General features: G+C 39.8%; 1 protein-coding gene across 1 annotated transcript in view; it reads left to right on the forward strand.

Annotated features, from left to right (window-relative positions):
• The window catches only part of LOC134660805 (glypican-6), a 111,119-nt gene extending 96,554 nt beyond the window's left edge, over nt 1-14,565 (forward strand). Inside the window, exons 5-11 of the mRNA XM_063516603.1 lie at nt 2,799-2,955; nt 7,404-7,566; nt 7,891-8,469; nt 9,021-9,177; nt 11,842-12,017; nt 13,544-13,693; nt 14,239-14,565. Of these exons, the coding sequence (XP_063372673.1) occupies nt 2,799-2,955; nt 7,404-7,566; nt 7,891-8,469; nt 9,021-9,177; nt 11,842-12,017; nt 13,544-13,693; nt 14,239-14,528 (1,672 nt within the window). The 3' untranslated portion in view covers nt 14,529-14,565. The remainder of the gene's footprint in view (nt 1-2,798; nt 2,956-7,403; nt 7,567-7,890; nt 8,470-9,020; nt 9,178-11,841; nt 12,018-13,543; nt 13,694-14,238) is intronic.
• Nucleotides 14,566-22,033: the final 7,468 nt, after the last annotated feature.

Below are 22,033 nucleotides of genomic sequence, written 5' to 3' on the forward strand. Positions count from 1 at the left end.
GAAACTAACCTACCCTGTTCTACACAACCTATGCAAAATATTTTCGAAAATACTTTGCGACAAGATACGACCCCACTTGATACACATAACAACATAGAACGCTCCATTCGGCTATTTATTATTTGTGCACAGAACATGTCGTATCTGGGCTTAAATTTGATACCACAACTTACACAAAATGTCATACCTAATGCTCTTTGGGGACTTTCTTGTTTTCTACTGGATGCTTGACAGGACGGTAAACAACTCGTATTTAGAACTAGGAGGAGTTGAATGACAGCAGCTACTTTAAAAAATATCGCGTGACTCAAAATCTTCTTTCCTGGATTTACTATGTTGTGTTAAAATTCAGTCATTTATTAAACCGTTTCTCTATGAAGAAACCAATATTTTTACGTGCCAAATGAGTAATTAACCACAATCCAATGAGTCACTTTGTTTGCCGTATGACAATAGTAATACTTTTTATTGAGTAACTTATCAATTATCAAAAGTAGTACCTACCTGTTTTAATAATGTATTAACCTGGAGAACATCCTATTAATTTAAAACGGATAAAAATGGACACAGTGTGCTGTTAGCAAAATGGTGATGTATGCAATACTACATAAACACAGCAGGCTTATTTGTATTCTGCAGTTGCCCGTACACGGGTCTCCATGTCCATGGCTCTCCCGCTTCAGTAGTCATAGTTAGCGGCTACTCGTACATCACTACATAGTATAAAACAAAGTCGCTTTCCGCTGTCTGTCCCTATGTATGCTTAGATCTTTAAAACTACGCTACGCAACGGACTTTGATGCGGTTTGTTTCAAATAGATAGAGTGATTCAAGAGGAAGGTTTATGTATAATTTGTAAACCCGTGCGAAGCCGGGGCGGGTTGCTAGTTGAATGTATAATAGTTATTTGTACAACAAGAGATCAAAGTTTGATATTTCTTCGAGTGCTTATTTTGAGTCCCGTGCAAGCGAAAGATTCTATAGTAGATTCACGAGCGTAGCGAGTAAATCTAATTTAGAATCTTGAGCGTAGTAAGGGACTCAAAAGCGCACGAGATGTAAATAACTTTGATCTCGTGTAGTTCATAAAACTTTTCACCTCAGCAGTAAGAACATTTAGACAACCCGAAAAATGTAATCCTTCTTCATCACTTACCTATTTAGTCATGTTTCTTAAGATATACTAACAATTAAGTATAATTACCGCAATCAAACACAAAAACAAACAAACAAACGTAGTAAATTTCAGTAAAATAGGTAATATATGAAAACAACGACCATCAATTGATTGACATTTGAATCGGCAACTTTTTTTTTGTAAAAAAAAAACCATTGTAAGATACGGTCCGAATTACGGATACTTACTATTTGTAAACTATTGTAGAGATTCTTAAAAGTATAATTATTTATTTTACGTGATATACTGTGTATTTTTTGAGTTCATTATTTTAATCGTACAATAAATTACGTAAAATATAGTGTTTTTATCAGTTTTTATCAAATCTGAAACTTTATTTTCATTAATTACATATTAAGAATTCATACTTGTATGTGTTTTGGAACGATGCGTTCTGACGGTTTTCGGGGGTCTATTATAAACCGTCAATATACCGTTGAATGTCGTTTGAAAATTTTTTTGTCTCTTTCTTTTTGCTAACGACGTGAAAGGGACAGAGATAATAAAATCCAAGTATTTCGAACTTGTATTACACCCCGCATGTTGAAATGACATTTGAATATTAAGGTCACTTGAATGTCATTTTGTCTCACTCAGTGAGCAAAATGCGATTTTGCTCACTGTTTTTAAGTAGCAAAGTACCCTTGTTCGAGCTGCTGAGGTGAAATAGTTATTTGTACAACAAGTGATCAAAGTTTGATATTTCTTCGAGTGCTTATTTTGAGTCCCGTGCAAGCGAAAGATTCTATAATAGATTCACGAGCGTAGCGAGTGAATCTAATTTAGAATCTTGAGCGTAGTAAGGGACTCAAAAGCGCACGAGATGTAAATAACTTTGATCTCGTGTAGTACACAACATTTTTCACCTCAGCGCAGTGAGAACATACCTATTAGACAACTTGAAAAAAGTAATCCTTCTTCATCACTTAATACCTGCACTCATGTTTTTTAAGATATACAAACAATTAAGTTTAATTACCACAATGGAACACAAAAACAAAACGTAATAATAAATTCCAGTAAAATAATATAGAAATAACAAACATTAACTGAAACTTCAATCGACAACTTTTTTTTGTAAAAAAAATCTTTGTAAGATACGGTCCGAATTGCGGATACGTACTATTTGTCAACTATGGTAGAAATTCTTAAAAGTAAAATAATTAATTTTGCATGATGATCTGTCTATTTTTTGAATTTGTTATTTAAATTGTACAATAAAATACCTAAAATATAGTATTTTATCAGTTTTTATCAAATCTTAAACTTTATTTTTATTAATTAATTAATAAGAATTCATACTCGTACTTGGTTTGGAACGATGCGGTCTGAAGTTTTTCGGGGGTCTATTATAAACTGTGAATATACTGTTGAATGTCGTTTTAACTTTTTTTTTTGTCTGTTTCTTTTTGCTAACAGTGTGAAAGGGACAGAGATAATAGAACCCAAGTATTTCGAACTTTTATTAGACCCCGCATGTTAAATGACATTTGACTATAAAGGTCACTTGAATGTCATTTTGTCTCACTCAGTGAGCAAAATCGTATTTTGCTCACTGTTTTTAAGAATCAAAGTACCCTTGTTCGAGCTGCTGAGGTGAAAATGTATTTGTAAACTGCAGGTACTTGAAGTGCGTGAACGAGCACATGCGCGAGATCCAGCCGTTCGAGGACGTGCCGCACAAGCTGTCGGTGCAGCTGCGGCGCGCGTTCGTGGCCACGCGCACCTTCCACAAGGCGCTGCGCGCCGGCGCCGACGTCGTGCGCAACATGATGCAGGTATATAACCACAGACACCGCACTACATATAACCTAACTACCTACCCACCTACATCAACTACGGAACTAGTAGGTTCTAACACAAGGAAGATACATTATGTAAGTATTCATGTCAATTCTAACAACAGAAAAGTGCCACCTTCGCTCCCAGGAGGTAAACAAACACACATTTCTGAATTGGTTGTGTAAAAATATTCATATTTTCACTACACACTTATCATAAACCCTGTATGATGCGTTTAAAACCCGTAAATTACAAATGGAACCGTTTTTCGTTTTCGTGATGGGACCTGTGATCTATATCAAATGTCTATACATTTGTCCTTTCAATAGGTACCTAAATCAATATTTTGACTTAAACTATTTTCATAGATGAGTACGACTTGTTTTGTTATCTACTTGTGTAATGATTAAAAATCAAAATTTTCCTGCAGAATAATTGAAAGAATACACGCTAAAATCACGATACCTATATACTTTCAATTCTGTTTTAACTAAGTTAACTAAAATTAACTATTTTGGTGCCTATCTAACATGTCATTAACATATTAATTAGGCACTAAAATCACCTGTTTTAGTCTTTTTCTATTATATGAGTTTATTAATAATAATGCAAAGAGCGAATATTTTCATGATGTTTTATAAATAAAGTACCTATAAGCTACGAGTATGTAGCAGGCACGTGTGTGCCTCCTCTGGGAGGACTGGGAGTGTGTCCGTCCGCGAACTGATTGTCGTTATTAATAGACGCGCGCCGCCGCCGCCGCCGCCGCCGGCGCCTCCGCGCGACCTACCAACTAATTGTACCTACTTACATTTTTCCACTTTTGTTGTTTTTATAATGCATTGCCACCAAATTTTTTTTGTTACTCACGTATATTTTCTATCTATAATTATATTTACTGTACCTATTAAAACTATAATATAATAACTTATAAGTATAAGCTTTAAGCGCGCATAGCCTATATAATTAATTATGTATTCAATAAATATTTGTCTGTAGATATGCGTAGGTGGAAAAGCGAGGTAATAGACTTGATATGTCTCTAACACAGATCCACGTACTGTTTCATACGGGAAATTCTGCCTGAAATAGGTTAAATAGTAGGTATCTATTTATTATAAGAGTACATATAACATAGTTCCAATACCAGTAGTAGGAGATGACGCACCATTTATGGCTTACCCAGCTGTATAAAGATTAGCGTGATTCATTTGGTATGCTAAGCGAAGTTCTCGACATAGAATACTAATGTTAGACATTTAATTATTGTGCACCTTTAGGGGCATAGTTTATTGTAACCTGTGCTAAACTTAATGATTCATTCGTATTTCATAAAATATTTTATAACAACCGGTTCAACATTTAAATGTGTAATTTAAGCAAATCGATATCGAAGAGGTTAAGATGACCTCTGCGAGCTGACATCAGGCCGGCCGTGAGTCACAGTTTCAGCGCTCGTTTGGCGAGCGTTGCTCCCCGCGTGTGTCACGGCACCGCACCGCGCCGCGCCGCGCGCGTCCTTCGCCCAACGCTCCAATTGTTTCATTGTGTCTATTCCCGCGGCCCATGGCTGCTCCACTGCCGATCCGAACAACGTCTAAGGGTGGTATTCCATCTGTCCAATTTGTATTGCGTCTCACATTTTGCTTAGTGAGAGAGTGAGACGCTAATGACATTGGACAAAGAAATTGGACAGGTGGAGTACCACCCTAAGCCAAGCCTCTAATCGGAGCCTATCCGACGAGCATTTGCATTGCACGCGAAGTTGCTTGACTTGTGATGAGAATATATCATTAAGTACACTATTATATAATATACCTACTCGTAAATTACATACCTACCGATTCTGAACATTCGCGTCATGTCCGAGGCGGAATGACAATGTCAGCCAATTTGAACCTTCCGTAATTCGACAAGTACATATTAACTACCGATTTGACATTCAATTAACTTCCAATAAATTTTAAGAGGTTTCATTACTAGAGGCTATTCAGATGGATTGTTTAAGAATAACGAAGCGAGATTGCTACGCGATATGTGATGCACAAGCTGCTTTTGCATTTATGTATTCTATTTGGACGTTTAATTTTTTGTTGTACCACGGCATTGCGAATGTGTGTTGAATGGCGGGGCCATCTATACTTATGTGTAATAAATTACCCTAAATGATAAAATATTGTAAAAATGTTATTCGTCAAATTTGAGTAAGTAACAGTTCTGTAACGGTCTATTAAGGTCAGTTAACCGGTTCAACCTGGAGTAAACAGTACATTTTTGCACTGGGTTAACGGTTTAACCGCTTAACCTCGGGTAAGTGGGATGGTGCAAGTGGCGCTTGTTAGTCGATTGCTGTTTAGAATCTTTAAGGCAAAAGTCACAAGGTTTTAATCATAACACGACAGCAATGAGGCGTCGATTCTAGTACCTTTTTCTTCAAAGTATACCTACCTGTAACTATTCCACGTTTTCACGGTTCACAATCAAAGCCTATGTAAACTTTAAACAAATATATTATATTATATATTTAAGATATCACGTTAATATGACTTTCAATACCGCGAACCGATATGAATTTCGTTGCATACAGCCAATATGAATGCATCATTATTAGGCCCAAGATACACTAGTAAGTCTAGACACGCGGTAGCGTGTCCAGCCAAGTTCAAAGAAAAAGGAACTGGCGACGCAGCAACCGTGTGTAATATTACACGAACCATTTCGAGCTACTTTTGACCCCTTCACAACTTGAAACCTACTTAACCTACACACATGAAATTTGGCACATATATTCAAGTCCCTTAGCTTGTACAAAATACAAAATTTCATAAAAATAGCTCAAATAGTTATTGATAAATTAACGTTTAAAAACCGGCATTTTTGTGACTGACTGACATATAGATCAAAAACCTAACCCACTTCCAGATGACCTAGAAACTTGAAATTTGGCATAAAGGTAGACTATTAGGTGTATATAGAGGGAAAAATCTGAAAACTGGAAATTATTGACATTTCGATGGAATTTTTTTTATTAAGACTTATAGACCAAAAACCTAACCCACTTCTAGATGACTTACAAACTTGATATTTGGCATCAAGGTAGACTATAAAGTGCATATAGAGGGAAAAATCTGAAAACTGGAATTTATTGATATTTCGGTGGAAAAAATAATAATTAATACTTATAGACCAAAAACCTAACCTACTTCTAGATGACTCAGAAACTTGATATTTGGCATCAAGGTAGACTATTAGGTGCATATAGAGGGAAAAATCTGAAAACTGGAAATTATTGATATTTCGTAAAAAAAAAATAATTAATACTTATAGACCAAAAACCTAACGTACTTCTCGATGACTTAGAAACTTGATATTTGGCATCAAGGTAGACTATTAGGTGCATATAGAGGGAAAAATCGGAAAACTGGAAATTATTGATATTTCGATGGAAAAAAAAAATATTAATACTTATAGACCAAAAACCTAACCCACTTCTAGATGACTTAGAAACTTGATATTTGGCATCAAGGTAGACTATTAGGTGCATATAGAGGGAAAAATCGGAAAACTGGAAATTATTGATATTTCGATGGAAAAAAAAAATTAATACTTATAGACCAAAAACCTAACCCACTTCTAGATGACTTAGAAACTTGATATTTGGCATGAAGGTAGACTATTAGGTGCATATAGAGGGAAAAATCTGAATACTGAAAAACTTTTTGACAATTAACCGCGCGTTAGCGAGGGTTTCCTTTTCAGCTTAGGCAAACTGCTTTCACGATGAATACTATAGTAATTTCTGTACAAAAATTAATGATATCCCAACAAAAACATAAATGTGAAATGAAAGCCAAGTTCAATAGGTATTAAGAATATGTGTCGTTGTTGACTCGCCGACAAAAGAATTGAGATCTATATGGGTGCCAAGTTCTGTGCTGTGCAGAAAATCCTGAAATTATAAAGGATTTGTCTTGGCTAGTTTTTAAAAACAAACCAAATTTTTGAAAAATAACTTAGATAAATATATATGACCTATATGCTTATACGTAAAAACTAGCCAAGACAAATCCTTTATAATTTCAGGATTTTCTACACAGCACAGAACTTGGCACCCATATAGATCTCAATTCTTCTGTCGGCGAGTCAACAACGACACATATTCTTAATACCTATTGAACTTGGCTTTCATTTCACATTTATGTTTTTGTTGGGATTTTACTTACGTAAGTAGGGACACAGCTATACTACAGAATGAGAGATGAATATCGTTATGTCTTTTTAACAAATAGCTGTTGTACTTACGTATGTAAAACGTACAATTGCATTTTAGGCCTTAGGATAGGCTCTATAAATGCGTGCGCATGCGTCGTTATGTTCGCTTGTTGCACTATATTCGGTCGCGGTGTGTGAGTGGTGTGATGAGTGAGTTCCGTGTGTCGCGCAGGTGGGCGTGGGCGAGGAGTGTGCGGCGGCGTGGGCGCGGCTGCGCTGGTGCGGCGCGTGCGGCGCGGTGGCGGCGCCCGCCTGCAGCCGCTACTGCCACAACGTGCTGCGCGGCTGCCTGCCCGCGCACGCCGACCTCGCCGACAACTGGGACGCCTACGTCGGTACGTAAATACATCTCGATTGCACGCGCCCAGAGGCGAGCCTCGACGCCGAATTCAAGGTGATAACTACAGTAATTCGTACTTTAAAAAAACAACCCCTGTTCGGACTTGCGGAGCGTTCGGATTATAATATGTAGATATAAAACATAAGTATATTCTGAAATACTATATGTATTTAATGAAATTAGATCAAAGAAACTTATTAACAAAGTAACTTAACACTACATAGTTGTGATGTGGAATGCGAAATCATTTTAAGAACTCATTTAATTGAGTCTGCCGGGTTGTTAAGTTTTTCCTTTCATAAATGTTTTGTTATTTCAGACGCCGTGGAAAAGGTAGCCGATCGACTTCTTGGTCCATTCAATATCGCAATGGTGGTAGAACCGATCGACATAAAGATATCAGAGGCCATCATGAGCTTTCAAGAGCACAATCAAGAGATCTCCCAGAAGATCTTCGCCGGGTGCGGCAAGCCGGTGCTGGGCGGCGGCGGCGGCAGCGGCGCCTTCTTCGCGCCCGAGCGCAGCCGCCGCTCGCCGCGCGCGCTGCCGCCCCCGGCCCGCCCCCGCGTCGCCGCTAATGACGTAGACGACTTCGAGATCGAAGCGTCCTTCGAGAGTCTAGTCAACGACGATCCTTCCCTCCTCAGCCTGAGGACACCGGAAGGTATCAAAAAGATAACGGACGAGATGGCCGAACACGCCAAGTCGAGAGAGCGTTTCTTGCAATACATGAGGGGAAATATCGATTTAGAAGCGTACGAAGAACACGAAAGACGAAAACGAGACGCGGAGCCCGAGGCCGCCGGAGGCGCTGAGATTGACTTCAGGTCGTACGAGTTCGCCGCCAAACGGGGCTCCAAGAAGAAGAAGCCCGCCGCCAAGGCGGAGGACGGCCACGGTGAGTGCGAGCGCCGTGCACAACAAGCGGTTTATGTGCTACTACTCTCTACTATTCTATTGACTTTCCTTACGATTATTAGCGTTTTTCGGTTGCACCTCTCGGGGACTCATTTTCATTTCAACACATACAATTCTAGGCTATTTTAGTACCGAGTCATTAGTTGTTTAAAAGTCTCAACGATTTTTTATGGAGTCCGTTAGGGAGTCGTATCTATTCACGTCAATAAATGTGACGTTTTCAACCAAAAGGAACCACGTTGTCGGTTGTTGATAAGGTTGATTACATCTTCAAGCTATATGGAAATAGCGCCTTATTGATAACAACCGACAATAAGTACCCTTTTGGTAGAAAATGGCACAAATATGATGTACGATAAAATTTATAAATCCACCTCCAGTTCGTGCTCTATTTTTTAATAATAAATGTTAGTAAATGATGTAAATAGCGAAACGCCGGTCATTCTCTGCTGATACCTGTTTCTACTGATAAAGTGGGTGTGTTAGAGTATATATATGTAATAATAACCCCGTGTATGGTTTGGGGAGCAGGGTCGGAGTGGGCGGGGCCGGCGCTGGAGAAGCTGGTGCGCGAGACGCGGCTGCGCGTGCGCGCCACGCACCACTACTGGAGCCACCTGCCCGCGCTGCTGTGCAGCCCCGCCAGCGTCACCAGCGCGCCCTGCTTCAACGGCACGCACAGCGCCAGGTATCTACCAAGTCACACACCTATACTGACGATCAATCGCGTCGTCCTTGTGACAGCTTTGCGACTACGATGCTTTTATTAGCTTTTAAGGCTCCAGTACACCGTGGCTAACGATGGGCCATGTCAAACCAACTGTGTGAACACCACAGGCCACGCTACGCCACGATTCCTTTCAAGTGTCAAAAAAACCGACCACTTCCCGATTGCGCACCACGATAGACAACTGCATTAAGCTGGCCACACACACTAGGTTTTGCGTGTCGGTTTTGCTTGTGCAAGCAAAACCAACAGGCACGACCGAGTTCCATAGGGCACACACACGTAACGACAAACCTGCTCAAACTCTCAGTTCAAACCATCTTGGCACCGGTAGCGGTGGTTGACGTAGACGCAATAGCGCTATTAAGATCGGTTTTCCTAGGATAGCGGTGCCGTCATATAGCGGCCGTCTCCATACTAAATAATACGGCTAATTATGGATGTCGTAGTATTTGTATGGAGACGGCCGCTATATAACGGCACCGCTATCGGAGGAAACCAAAGCTTTAGGTTTATATTTCGTCAGCCATACACGCATACAAACCATGAATCCACTCCACACTTAAAAAATAATAAAACTGGCCAAGTGCGAGTGGGACTCGCGCACGAAGGGTACCGTACCATTATCTATAAAAGCGGCCAAGTGCGAGTCGGACTCGCCCATGAAGGGTTCCGTATTTAGGCGATTTATGACGTATAAAAAAAAAACTACTTATTAGATCTCGTTCAAACCAATTTTCGGTGGAAGTTTACATGGTAATGTACATCATATATTTTTTTTAGTTTTATCATTCTCTTATTTTAGAAGTTACAGGGGGGGGGACACACATTTTACCACTTTGGAAGTGTCTCTCGCGCAAACTATTCAGTTTAGAAAAAAATGATATTAGAAACCTCAATATCATTTTTGAAGACCTATCCATAGATACCCCACACGTATGGGTTTGATGAAAAAATTTTTTTGAGTTTCAGATCGAAGTATGGGGAACCCCAAAAATTTATTGTTTTTTTTCTATTTTTGTGTGAAAATCTTAATGCGGTTTACAGAATACATCTACTTACCAAGTTTCAACGGTATAGTTCTTATAGTTTCGGAGAAAAGTGGCTGTGACATACGGACGGACAGACAGACGGACAGACAGACAGACATGACGAATCTATAAGGGTTCCGTTTTTTGCCATTTGGCTACGGAACCCTAAAAACGGAAAAAAATCATGGGAGCCCCACTTTGACTCGCACTTGGCCGGTTTTTTAGTATTTGTTGTACTAGAGGCAACAGAAATAGATCATCTGTGAACATTTCAACAGTCTAACTAGCATAGTTCATGAGATACAGCCTAGTGACAGACGGACGGACGGACAGTGGAGTCTTAGTAATAGGGTCCCGTTTTACCCTTTGGTTACGGAACCCTAAAAATCTACTAAAAATACTCTACAATTGCATTTAGTTTGCGAGACGACATTGTTGCACAGTGACTTGCGACCTATCCCCTCGGCAATCACTGGATAACTGAAGCCTATCAAGCCTGCCAGCCACACACGTTCAGTTATGCCTGCGCAAGCGAATTGCGCAAGCACAACCGACAGGCAAAAAGTATACATTTTGATATTTTCAATTTTGCTTGCGCAGGCAAGGAGTCATGTCATACACACGTTCAGTTATGCCTGCACAAGTAAACTGTGCAGGCATAACCATCGGTTATAACCTAGTGTGTGTGGCCGGCTATGGCCAGTCGTCCGTTATTGTATACCATTGGCGCCTGTACACAATGGCGATGGCTTGTCATAGACTATCCTTGACAACTGGGTACTGGGACCTTAACAAGAGGACAGTAAAGTCGCATATAAACTCGACACATAATAAAAAAGTTGTTGAGCGTAATGCGCTTTTTCTCAAAAATGGACCGCAAAGTCGACGTTGCTGGTTAAAAAATAGGTCGCGAAGTGCGTAGTTTATGGTCATTCAAAAAATTAAAAAGTTAAAAACATTGCAGTCTCGATTTCGGGACTGCAATGTCGCATACAAATTCCATTATTTAACGAGTTCCAAACTTTTTAAAACTTTAAATGGCCATATCAAATGAAGGCATAGGTCCCTTAAACAGCCAAACAGATGATCAGCACTTATTATTATAAAGCCTATAACAGACTATCGCACCGCACCGCGACCTTGGAGCGTCGCACCTATAAGTGAGAGCGAGAAACAGATATCTCTTTCTCGCTCTCACTTATGGGTGCGACGCTCCAAGGTCGCGGTGCGGTGCGATAGTCTGTTACAGGCTTAATGTTGGTACCGTGACTATTTAGGTGTCTCAAATAGGTTGGCGTATTTTCAGCAGAAAAATACACTTCTTTTTTTTTTTTAAAGGCGGCAAGCAAATTTTTTTAATGGTTGTATTTTTTTCTGTGAAAATTAGAACGTTGCTTCTGTAAGTTCTGTAAAATATTTCTATTTCTTGCACCATTTTTGAGAAAAGCACTATATATGACTCGGCTGGAAGGCTACTTGCTGGCTTCGGATTCAATTAAACGGACTCCCAAGGTCGTCCGTTTAAAACGAATCCTCAGCCTGCAAGTAGCTACTTCCGAACCTCGACAATAATGTACTATTGTTTGTTTGGCAGCTATACGTTGAGTTCGGCGGGCGAGGGCAGCGAAGCGCTGGCCGCCAACCCAGAGGTGCGCGGCGCGGCGCGCGCGCCCGCCGCCGTGGCGCGCGCGCAGCTCGACGCGCTGCCCGCGCTCACCGCGCGCCTCAAGGACGCCTACAACGGCGTCGAAGTGCAGTGGAAGGACGACAGTATGTCACTACTCAATTACTTATAATACATCACGTCACGTAACGTGTCTGTCTCACGTGCTACACATAATAGTTATGTTTTATTTAGTTTATCGTTCAACGCCGGTTGACCACTGAGTCGTCGTTCGTTCTTTCATCGATAAAACCGATTTAAAAGTAGAAATGAACACCAAAATGTCACGCGATTATTTCGATACATTATTTAAGTTTCGATTGCCTTGTTCTATGCATAATTATCTCTTGGCTAGGCTCCAGGGTATACGAGTACTTAGCCCACGAAGGCCACGAATAACGTAAAAACGGAATGATTATGGGGCGAGAGGCCCCCACGTGCCAGGGCTAGGTGGCCGCCCGGAGCTCTCTCGCTTGCTCAACCCCCTAATCCACGGTTTTCGTGTTTGAACTGTGTAAAGATTTCTGAAGACTGCGAACCATAAAATTCCGTTCCCTCTTAGCGGTTAGGAGAAGAGTACGTCAATTGAGCGCCCGCATGTTACTATACTGTCTGGGCTATAGATCGTCTATAGATGCTGATTTAGGACATATAATCGTTATTATCTGTGTCGATTGCTAGTTACGCCTACTTACTGACTATCTCGGCTAGCCAATATGAATTTTTCGATTTAATTTTTTTATAGCAAATGTAATGAGATCCTAACGATTTTAATGCCTGAACAAACGTGAACTAAGGTCGCCCGATGACTTCACATAGTTAGTTTGACTGATTTCGGGGTGGGGTGGTTAGCGTGAAGACAGCCACCCCACTTTAGAAAAAAATAAAAAATGAATGAATCGGGTCCAAACGATTCCAATGCCTGAACAATCATGAACTAACGAATATCTTGCTATCTAGACCAAAAAAACTTGCAAAAAGTGGTATGGGGTGGCTTGCGTGAAGACAGCCACCCCCATTTAAAAAAAAAAAAATCGATGTTGGAATCGGGTCCTTACGATATTACCTACTGAACAAACGTGAACTAACGATGAACTAACGATATAGATACCTATACTATTTGCGGGCAAACGATATGGGGTGGTCAACTTCACGAGCATAATTACCTAACCGGTTTCTTACAAAAAGAAATAATAATAAGGTTTGGGAACAATATTAACAGGTATTTAAATACCGGCACCGAGCCCTGCTACAATTTTTATTTGGCACCACTGTTCAGAGCAGGCAAGGCCTTAGCAAGCTCTTAATCTAACTTACTTTCACGTTCCGTGCATAAAATTGCGATATTTGTATCTTTTTTGCTACATAACATAAGAAAGGTTTGGATTTTCATATAAGAACGCTGTTTGTATGTTCCAAGTTTCCATTTTTTTGTCATTTAGATCTTGTATTTTTATATAAAAAATAATATTAGCATATACATTATGCATGCCGGTTCTTAGAAACAACTTCAGCTATTTAGACACAAAAAATCGATATATTTAAGTGTCATTGTTGGGATTGGTTTTCCCTCAAGCATTTTTGCTTGATGACAGATATGATGTGTTAAGCGTAAGTGATTGTGTGTTACCAGGTGATTCTCTGGCGGCAGCGGAGTCGCAACTGCACTCGCTGACGGAGCCGGGGTCCGGCTCGGGGTCCGGCGACGACGCCGACGAGGACGGCCGCGACCGCCTGCCCGACGACGACGAGGACCGCGACCCGCCCACAGACTATCCTGAAGGTCATTATTTATCGCCTCGACAATATGTATCTAATATGTGTATGCGTAATGTATGTGTAAATGTGTATGTGTATCAGGGATGTAACGGATGTGGTTTTATCGGAACCGAAAGCGGAACCAGATGTTTTAAATTTAGTTTATCGGAACCAGAAACGGAATCGGAACGGAAAGCGGAACCGGAACCAGAACCGGAGCCTGAGTCAGTACTATCAGTAGGTATACATTACACAACACAACACATACGAATAGGTACTTTAAATTAAAAAACACGGATAAACCAGAACATCTAATTAGTGCAGCACGTGGCAAGCGAGGCTATGAGCGAATGACTGGTATAAACCTGTTTGTTTTTGATGTACGCTGTTCATATCCCGCCGCCGCGCTAAGCATTCACATCCGATATAACTTCCGTTTCAAAAGTAACGGAACCGGAACAGAAACGGATGTGTAATACCAAACGGAAGTTCCGACTTAACAGAAACGGAAACGGAGCTCCGTAACATCCCTGATGTGTATATGTATGTTGGTAAAATGTATGATTGCAGGGTCGGGTGAGGGTCCGCGTCGGGACGACGAAGACTCGTTGGAGACGGAGGTGGAGGAGCCGGCGGGCACCGCGCGGCCCGCGCTGCCGCCGGGCGTGGTGGACAGCCCCGGGACCAACAACGTGCAGGTGCGCGGGCACGTGGCCGCGCCGCCGCCGCCGCCGCCCGCGCCGCCCGCCGCCGGCGCCGCCGGCGCGCGCGCTCGCCCCTCGCTGCAGAAGGCGCTCTTCACCTACGCGCTGCCGGTCGTGTGCGCGTGGTTCGGCACCATCATCACCGACTTGATATAACCGCACCCCTCGTTACTTCAATGTTGGACTTGTTAGTTGATCGATCGTGCGGACGTGTGCGGGGTGCTGGTTACTTCTTTGGTGACGTCTGACCTCGAAACTGTATTATGAATAACACGTGACGTTTCGGATAAACTGAAGTGAATGCATCGGATAGTAGTATCCTAGTCAGTAAAAGCGGAAGTCGAATGGCGTGTGAGCGCTGCTGTGATAAAAAGAAGTGGACAGGTTATGCCTACTAAAAAATATACGAAAGAATGTCTGAGCATGAAATTCCTAGAAAATTAGTAAAACGATTTACGACCACTGTGAAATATAGTGGATTTTATTTATTCTTTTTTTATATTATTATTAGTCCTGGTTTTTTTATACTATCAATTTTTAAAGGACGCATGAATACTGTCTCCAATACGTGGCGTTTATTAAAATGTTAGTCGCGGGGGCGGACCTGGTGGCTCGCACCTGAGTATGGCCTGATGTTGCCACCGTAGTCACCGCCGACTGGAAATGGTCACCCCTGACAAAATCCATTTAGTGTGGCAGCGTAATAAATCCATATGGGTGGCTGAATATATAATACTGCCAGTTTGCCACTGCCGAGCACATTTTATTATTGTGCATGAAGTGTAAAATTTAACTTAGCTAGTAAATGTAATATGTCTATTGTTATGCGTCAGATTAATGTATGTATACTATTTTGTGAGTCTGTGTGGAATGCTAATGATGGAACTTGGATGTTTATGTGTATTTCTCCATATTAAATATTTATACATATTTTATGTATACATACCTATCTACTTATTACTTTTAATTCTAAGATCAAATCCACATAATGACTCTTACGTTAAAAATGACTTAACTAAAATGTACATATAAATTAGACTTAATATTAAAATTAATTTAAGAGACTGATTCGCTTTCGTTTATTTTATATAAATAATATAGCTAATTTTATTCGATCATACGCGACGGTTAAGCACAGTTACATCACATTATTATTAATGTGATGTAACTATATCGCTTTTATATCATATTTGTTTTTTACTGTTTTCTTAGTATCATTTTTTATAGATGAATTGAATGTACACACAGACAAGACATCCTCCAGACTGAGCATAGTAGCTCTATCCCCTCTGCCACAATATACGGTAGTTTTACTCCATTTTCGAGTCGAAAGTGTCTTTGTGTGGCGTCCGTGTCTTTGAACGGACCAATCACGGCACGGGACCTCGCTCACCTCGTCCCCCGCACCCCAGTATTTTTGGCAGCATCGGTTTCATGAAATAATTGCTCTAAACTCCGCCTAGAGGATTCCTAGTCTATGAATGTACACAACAGTTTGTCACGTTGTGTCCGCTGTCCGCCGCCGACCGCGGTGCGTGACAACAGCGTGAAGCGAGGTGCACCTTCATTACGATAAGGTTCACCATCTCGGCTAGAGGCATGACCTAGTGGATATTATGTACATGTTTCTATTAACGTATTAGCTTTGCCATACTAAATAAAAAAGAAACGCACAATCATAAATAATGTGTAAGCTAATATCTATATTTTTTGTTTTATAGCATTCTTTCCATCTCATAAATGTAAGATTAAATATATATTTAAATATTAACCCCGTACCATGCACTCATTGTCTGCAGCAATTTAGACCCAAAGCCTGCCTCGGAACAATTATGACATCAGAAACATTAAATTCCTTAATAGAATGTTTTCCGTTCCCTTGAACCCTACAACTCGACTCGCCAACCGACGCGACCACAACGAAGTGTGCCTGCCATTTCCTACCATTATTATTATCAGATACATGTATTTGTTTAATATTACTATAAAACAGCTGTATAAACCTCTTAATTGAAACAAAATCCACAATAATAAAGCATACGAGTATAGCGAGTTGCACGAGTACGCGGGCTATATTTATCGCCATCTGAAGCGCGATATGTGCGAGTTACGGGACCAAATTAATAATATATTATATGCCTGATTTGTGTGCCATTGTGCTTATTGTATATTCTCTGTTATTTACTATGGAACTTTGTGCTTTTCCAAAGGAATTGTTTACAGAAAAAAAGTAATAATATGTCACTTATATATACGTATCTCTAGCTAACGAAGCGCAGCTGTGTACAAATGCGAATTGTTGTCGCAATCTGAATATGAGGACGTTATAGCTATTGGTTTACAAGAGTCGCTATACAACATTTACTTGAAATCGATTTAGTTATGTTAAACCTATACACGACTTTTACTAGTAGTTACAAGCCTTTACAAGAATCGTTATGTGGTTTTCAGAATAAGAACGCAAACTGGCAGCAATTTACATATTTTGTATTCACATTCAGCCTTTCATTCGTAAAAATATAAATTAGATTATTAAGCGTAGAAAGAATCCTGAAACACAAGGAAAATAAGTTTCAAAATAATAGGCGTCAGGGCTTATTCACATGTCAATCGTGGGTCAATGGTAGTTTTATAAGTACACCATAGTGCGATAGCCTCATTAAGTAAACGCCCACAGACGTCAACTTATTTACTCTATCTTATTCTGAATACCACTTCAGGATATGAAGTGGATATACCTACGTCGGTGGAGGTTACTAAAGTAGATGGTCTGACAGCTAACCCAGTAAATTGAAGGCTTTCAATATTATATTCACATTATTTTATAACCTTAAAATAAATTAAAGTTTCAGACCAGAACTACGGTTCTCATCAGATTTTAACTGAACAATTTGTAACGCTGTATAGAACTAATGTAAATATCGTATTTAATGTTATATAAAATTATGTAATTTAATTACTTTCATGAAAACTGAATGTGGCTAGTAGTAGTTTTTATACAGTTAACGAAACAGGGTACCGAGTTGATTCATTAAAGCTACAGCGATAGTGCAAGATTAAATATCGCCACGGGCTAACAGTACCCGAGCCGAGTACCCCTGGCATGCAGGTCGGCTGCACGCGCTGCTATCTACTTAGTTTTAGTAAACAATGTAATTATTATCGCATTCTGTTTCCCCAATTTCTGTGACACAAAATTACTAATTGATTTCGCAATTAGTGTAGAGTCGAACCAAGCTAACTCTGCATGGCATTTGCAATGACGAACTGTGGCAACGTCATCATTAATGTCAAATTTCTATGAACATGTGACGTTTATAATAATACCCCTCACTTTGATCTGTTCAAATCGGTGCAAAGTTAGCTTGACGGACTTAAGTTATTATATTATGTTGCAACTCTTGCAAGACCATAGAGAAATAAGTAAGCTTATAGTGTTTACTCTAGAGACTGTAAAAAAAACTCCGGGAGTGCTGACCGAAGTGAAAACTCAATGACATCTTACGTCTTACGGTCACGTGATCGTCTTACGCTGTCTCGAGTTTAGCATTTTTTCCCCGCCTCAAAAAGTGCACAGCGCCGCTAAAGAAGTTTTCACTTCAAAACGAAAACCCTTTTATAAGTTTTAAAGCGAGCATAGCAAAAATTTATCACTACACCTTATAAGTCCCCCGCCGCACCTGTCCGTCTGTATGTTCGCGATAAACTCAGAGGTTTAGGTGTATAATTTGTTAAGATTTTGTGTTAATTGTTTGAAATATGACACTATCCGTGCGAAGCCAGGGCGTGTTACATTATGATAAGATTCAAGCTGAATAAGTATTGCGTTCTAAGTAAATTTTAAACTTATTAATCATAAGTTCAACCATACCTTCTAAACAACTTATTGTTATTAAGAAAATCCTTGTATGGAGTGAGCACTATGTGCAAGCTTACTTATTTATCTATGGCAAGACATAAAACTAGCCTACGGAAGCGGTTGATCCCTCCTGCGTATTGTTATACGTTGGTAAGGCAGGGTATTCCGGTTAGGTTAGTTAAGCATATTACATTACACGCAACGTCACCCTAAAGCTTTGGATTCCTCCGAAAACGGTGCCGTCATATGACGGCCGTCATATAGCGGCCGCAAAAGACGGCCGTCTTTACGGTGGCGACATGTGGAAAGTACCACGGCGTCATAACACACCGTCATCCACCAAGGTCAAAGCGGCAAATTTGAAAAATGTAGCCGCGATGGGATAACGTCCCATAGAAAATTTGAATTTCGCGCCTTTTCCTACTGACAAGATTTGCTTGATCATCTATAATTTACTTGGAGGATGAAATATCATCAGAAGAGGAAAATAATCGTAGTACGGAATCATTTATTCAAATCTCGTGTCATTTATTCAAAATGGCGTCACCGCTATCTAATAAAACGTTCACGAAACTATCGACACCATCATGACGGCCGTCATCTTACGTTACGTTGACAGTCAACGTAACGTAACGCTATCTAGGAAACCGCGCCATCTTGTTTACATAGACAACGTTCTAGTGACGTCATTCAACGCTATATAGCGGCCGTCATATTACGGCACCGTTTTCGGAGGAATCCAAAGCTTTAAGCTTTGGTTTCCTCCGATAGCGGTGCCGTCATATAGCGGCCGTCTCCATACAAATACGACGACATCCATATTTAGCCGTATTATTTAGTATGGAGACGGCCGCTATATGACGGCACCGCTATCCTAGGAAAACCGATCTTTAGTAATAGTTATTGGTTGTACTTGAAAGGCTGAAAAAAAGTATGCCACCTACTTTTACAGCCGAATGAGCCGAAACAGTGATGTACGTACTGTACCATATCAACCATATGTTTTACCGATATTTGACAGCTTTAGTTTGTTTCAAGCACCGCGTTGCTTATTCATTGTACGAACTCGCCGTTGGCGCTGTGCTCATAAAACTTGCGGCTATTCTTGATCTTTTAAGGTGCAAAAATATGCAATTAGTGAAACAATCGATTGTTAGCAGTGCGCGAGTCGAGCCTGTCTGTTATGTTAGGCTGTGGCATTCATAAATGATAAATATACGATTGAAAAATGATGTCATGCATGTTATATGTATTAATACAACACTGGAAACTGCTCATATTTACATAGTAGCGAACATTAAAATGGCCCACTGACGTGAAATATGTACAATTTGTATCACATCGCCAGAAACACCAGCCGGTTTGAATGCCAATGGGGAGTCTAGTCAAACAGTGTAATGGCATTGGAACTGATCGCATGGTATCGGGCAGTTTCCGCGCACGGCGTAGGCCGGAGCGTTCAATGTAAATTGTAGTTAAAATGTTATCACAGTCGGTATTGCAATGGTGTTTTGGAAATATATAGTAGATATTCAATTTAAGATCAGAAATAAACAATAACATGTGGAATTGGTTGTTTTATTTATTTAATAAGTGTCTGATGCCATTCTCTATCAGTCAACCATCGGGCTACACAGACACGTAAAAATGATGCAAGCAGCCACATATACGTAACATATGTTCGGATATTGAATTCACTTAACAATAAATTGTATTTTTACTGAGATGGCATATAGTCGAGAAATTAGAACCGGGTCCGCCGTGGCGAGGTGGCCTAGGGGTACATACATGGTGTTAGCCCGGATAGCTAAAGCCGCCGGTTCGAATCCGGCCTTCCGACCACTGGAGAGCTTCGTCACGTTAATATATGAAATCCAGTGAACGCATATAAACCATGGAAGTATTCTGTCCGCTCAATTATGACCCAACGTAAAGTATTCGATTGTAGGCGGTGCTTACAGAGTGTTCGATTGGCAACTTCAGTTCGGCCGAGATGACAGTCAGTGACGGATGGCTAAATTAGTTTATAAAAACTACGTTTTTTTGTAATTAAAAATGTCTTCATGGGTCGTGAAGTGGTGCAGAAGTTATTTTAGTTCATATCAAGGACAGTGGAATCACTTTTCACTTGTAGTAAACAGATAACTTCAGTAATATTTGGAATAAACATGACGACATTTTTTCAATACTATCGTGCTAAGCTAAAACGTAATAACTGCATACGACTTTCATAACAACATACGACTTTTTAAATTGCGAGGATAATAGGGATGGTTTTATGCCAAATGAAGTAGACTATTTTATTAACTTATGTTTGGTTTAGGTGTTTTCTATATAATTATAAATGTAGTAATAAATTCCTTCTTACAGATTTGTATTTTCCTTTTTTATTTCATAAGATGGAACTATAAAAAAACTACCTAGTTATTTCAAATTAATAATCAAATTTAGTATTGTCATTTTACATTACTTTCCATTCAGATTCCCACAAGATGCTATTCGCAGAGAACTACGGAAAAAAGCTGTCCAATTAGAGAGACATGAAATTGAGGATGCCTGGCAAGATATCTAGAATATTATATTCTATTCATGAGATAACCCGTGAGATAATCATACCCGGTCTCCTATATGTAGATACATTTTTTTCTATCACGCTTTCACTGAATTAATTTAACAAATACACACATTATCTGAAAATGTTGATCATTTGAATCCATTCTCTACTGTCACATATATGTAGGTTCTCTCTCAAGCCATTTCCGTCAGTAGAAAAGAGCGGCAAATTTAGAAAATGTAAGCGCGCGAACGGTTATGGTCCCATACAAAATTTTGCGCCTTTTTCTACTGACAAACTTGCTTGACCGGCTATATACATAATAAAATATTTCCATTGGAACTGAAAGTGGGGATTTATTGTGACTCCGCCTGTTCAAATGTTTTTGACCCGATTCGTGTACCCATGTAAATTTTGCAGGCTGTATAGCCTGTCAGATTTCTAAGATCAAGTTCGCCATACATTTACTATGGCGTACTTGATCTTAGAAAAACGGACAGACGATACCAGTACGGCTACCATCAGTTTGGCACTGACATAAACGCCGTCGAGAACGTAATTTACTTTCTATACATCTCGCTCGTACTCGCATATTAGTGCAAACGAGATGTATAGAAAGTAAATTACGTTCTCGATAGCGTAAATGTCAGTTTTGACACTGTCAGTGACTCATGGTACGGGCTCTGAACGTGACTTCACACTGCCATACAGATTGATAATAAAATATACAAAATACTTATTATAGCGGAATACATTTATACAACAATGAATATTTAATTATGTTGAGTTAGTCTGTCATTTAATTTCATAACAACATTTTAACTAGTTATGTTTTAATCTGCATTAAATTATTATACGTGAATTATTTGACTGGTTCTTCAATGTATGGCATAAACCTATCCCTGTCCAAGTCATATTCTAATCAAATATGAACCGCGAACTCTCAGCGGCCAGTACGTACAGCAAGAAGGTTATTAGCGGATTAATGTCTGATTGGTAGTTATTGACATTATATGCATTTCATCTACACTTAGCTGTGTACGTTAGTGTAATAGAGACAGGCTCTGTAAACGTATCGTCTTATTTAAATGTAGGCGTAATTGTGTATGTGTGCTAATTTGGCCCGAGAATTTGAACGGTAATGTTCCCAAAGGCGGTTTCCAGTTATATGCTTTCACTGATGAAATCTATTTCAGTTTATAATTAATTGTATATTTGATTCTTCAGAGTAGGTATATTCATATATAC

This window comes from Cydia amplana, chromosome Z (assembly GCF_948474715.1).
Source record: "Cydia amplana chromosome Z, ilCydAmpl1.1, whole genome shotgun sequence".
Classification (NCBI taxonomy): Eukaryota; Metazoa; Arthropoda; class Insecta; order Lepidoptera; family Tortricidae; genus Cydia; species Cydia amplana.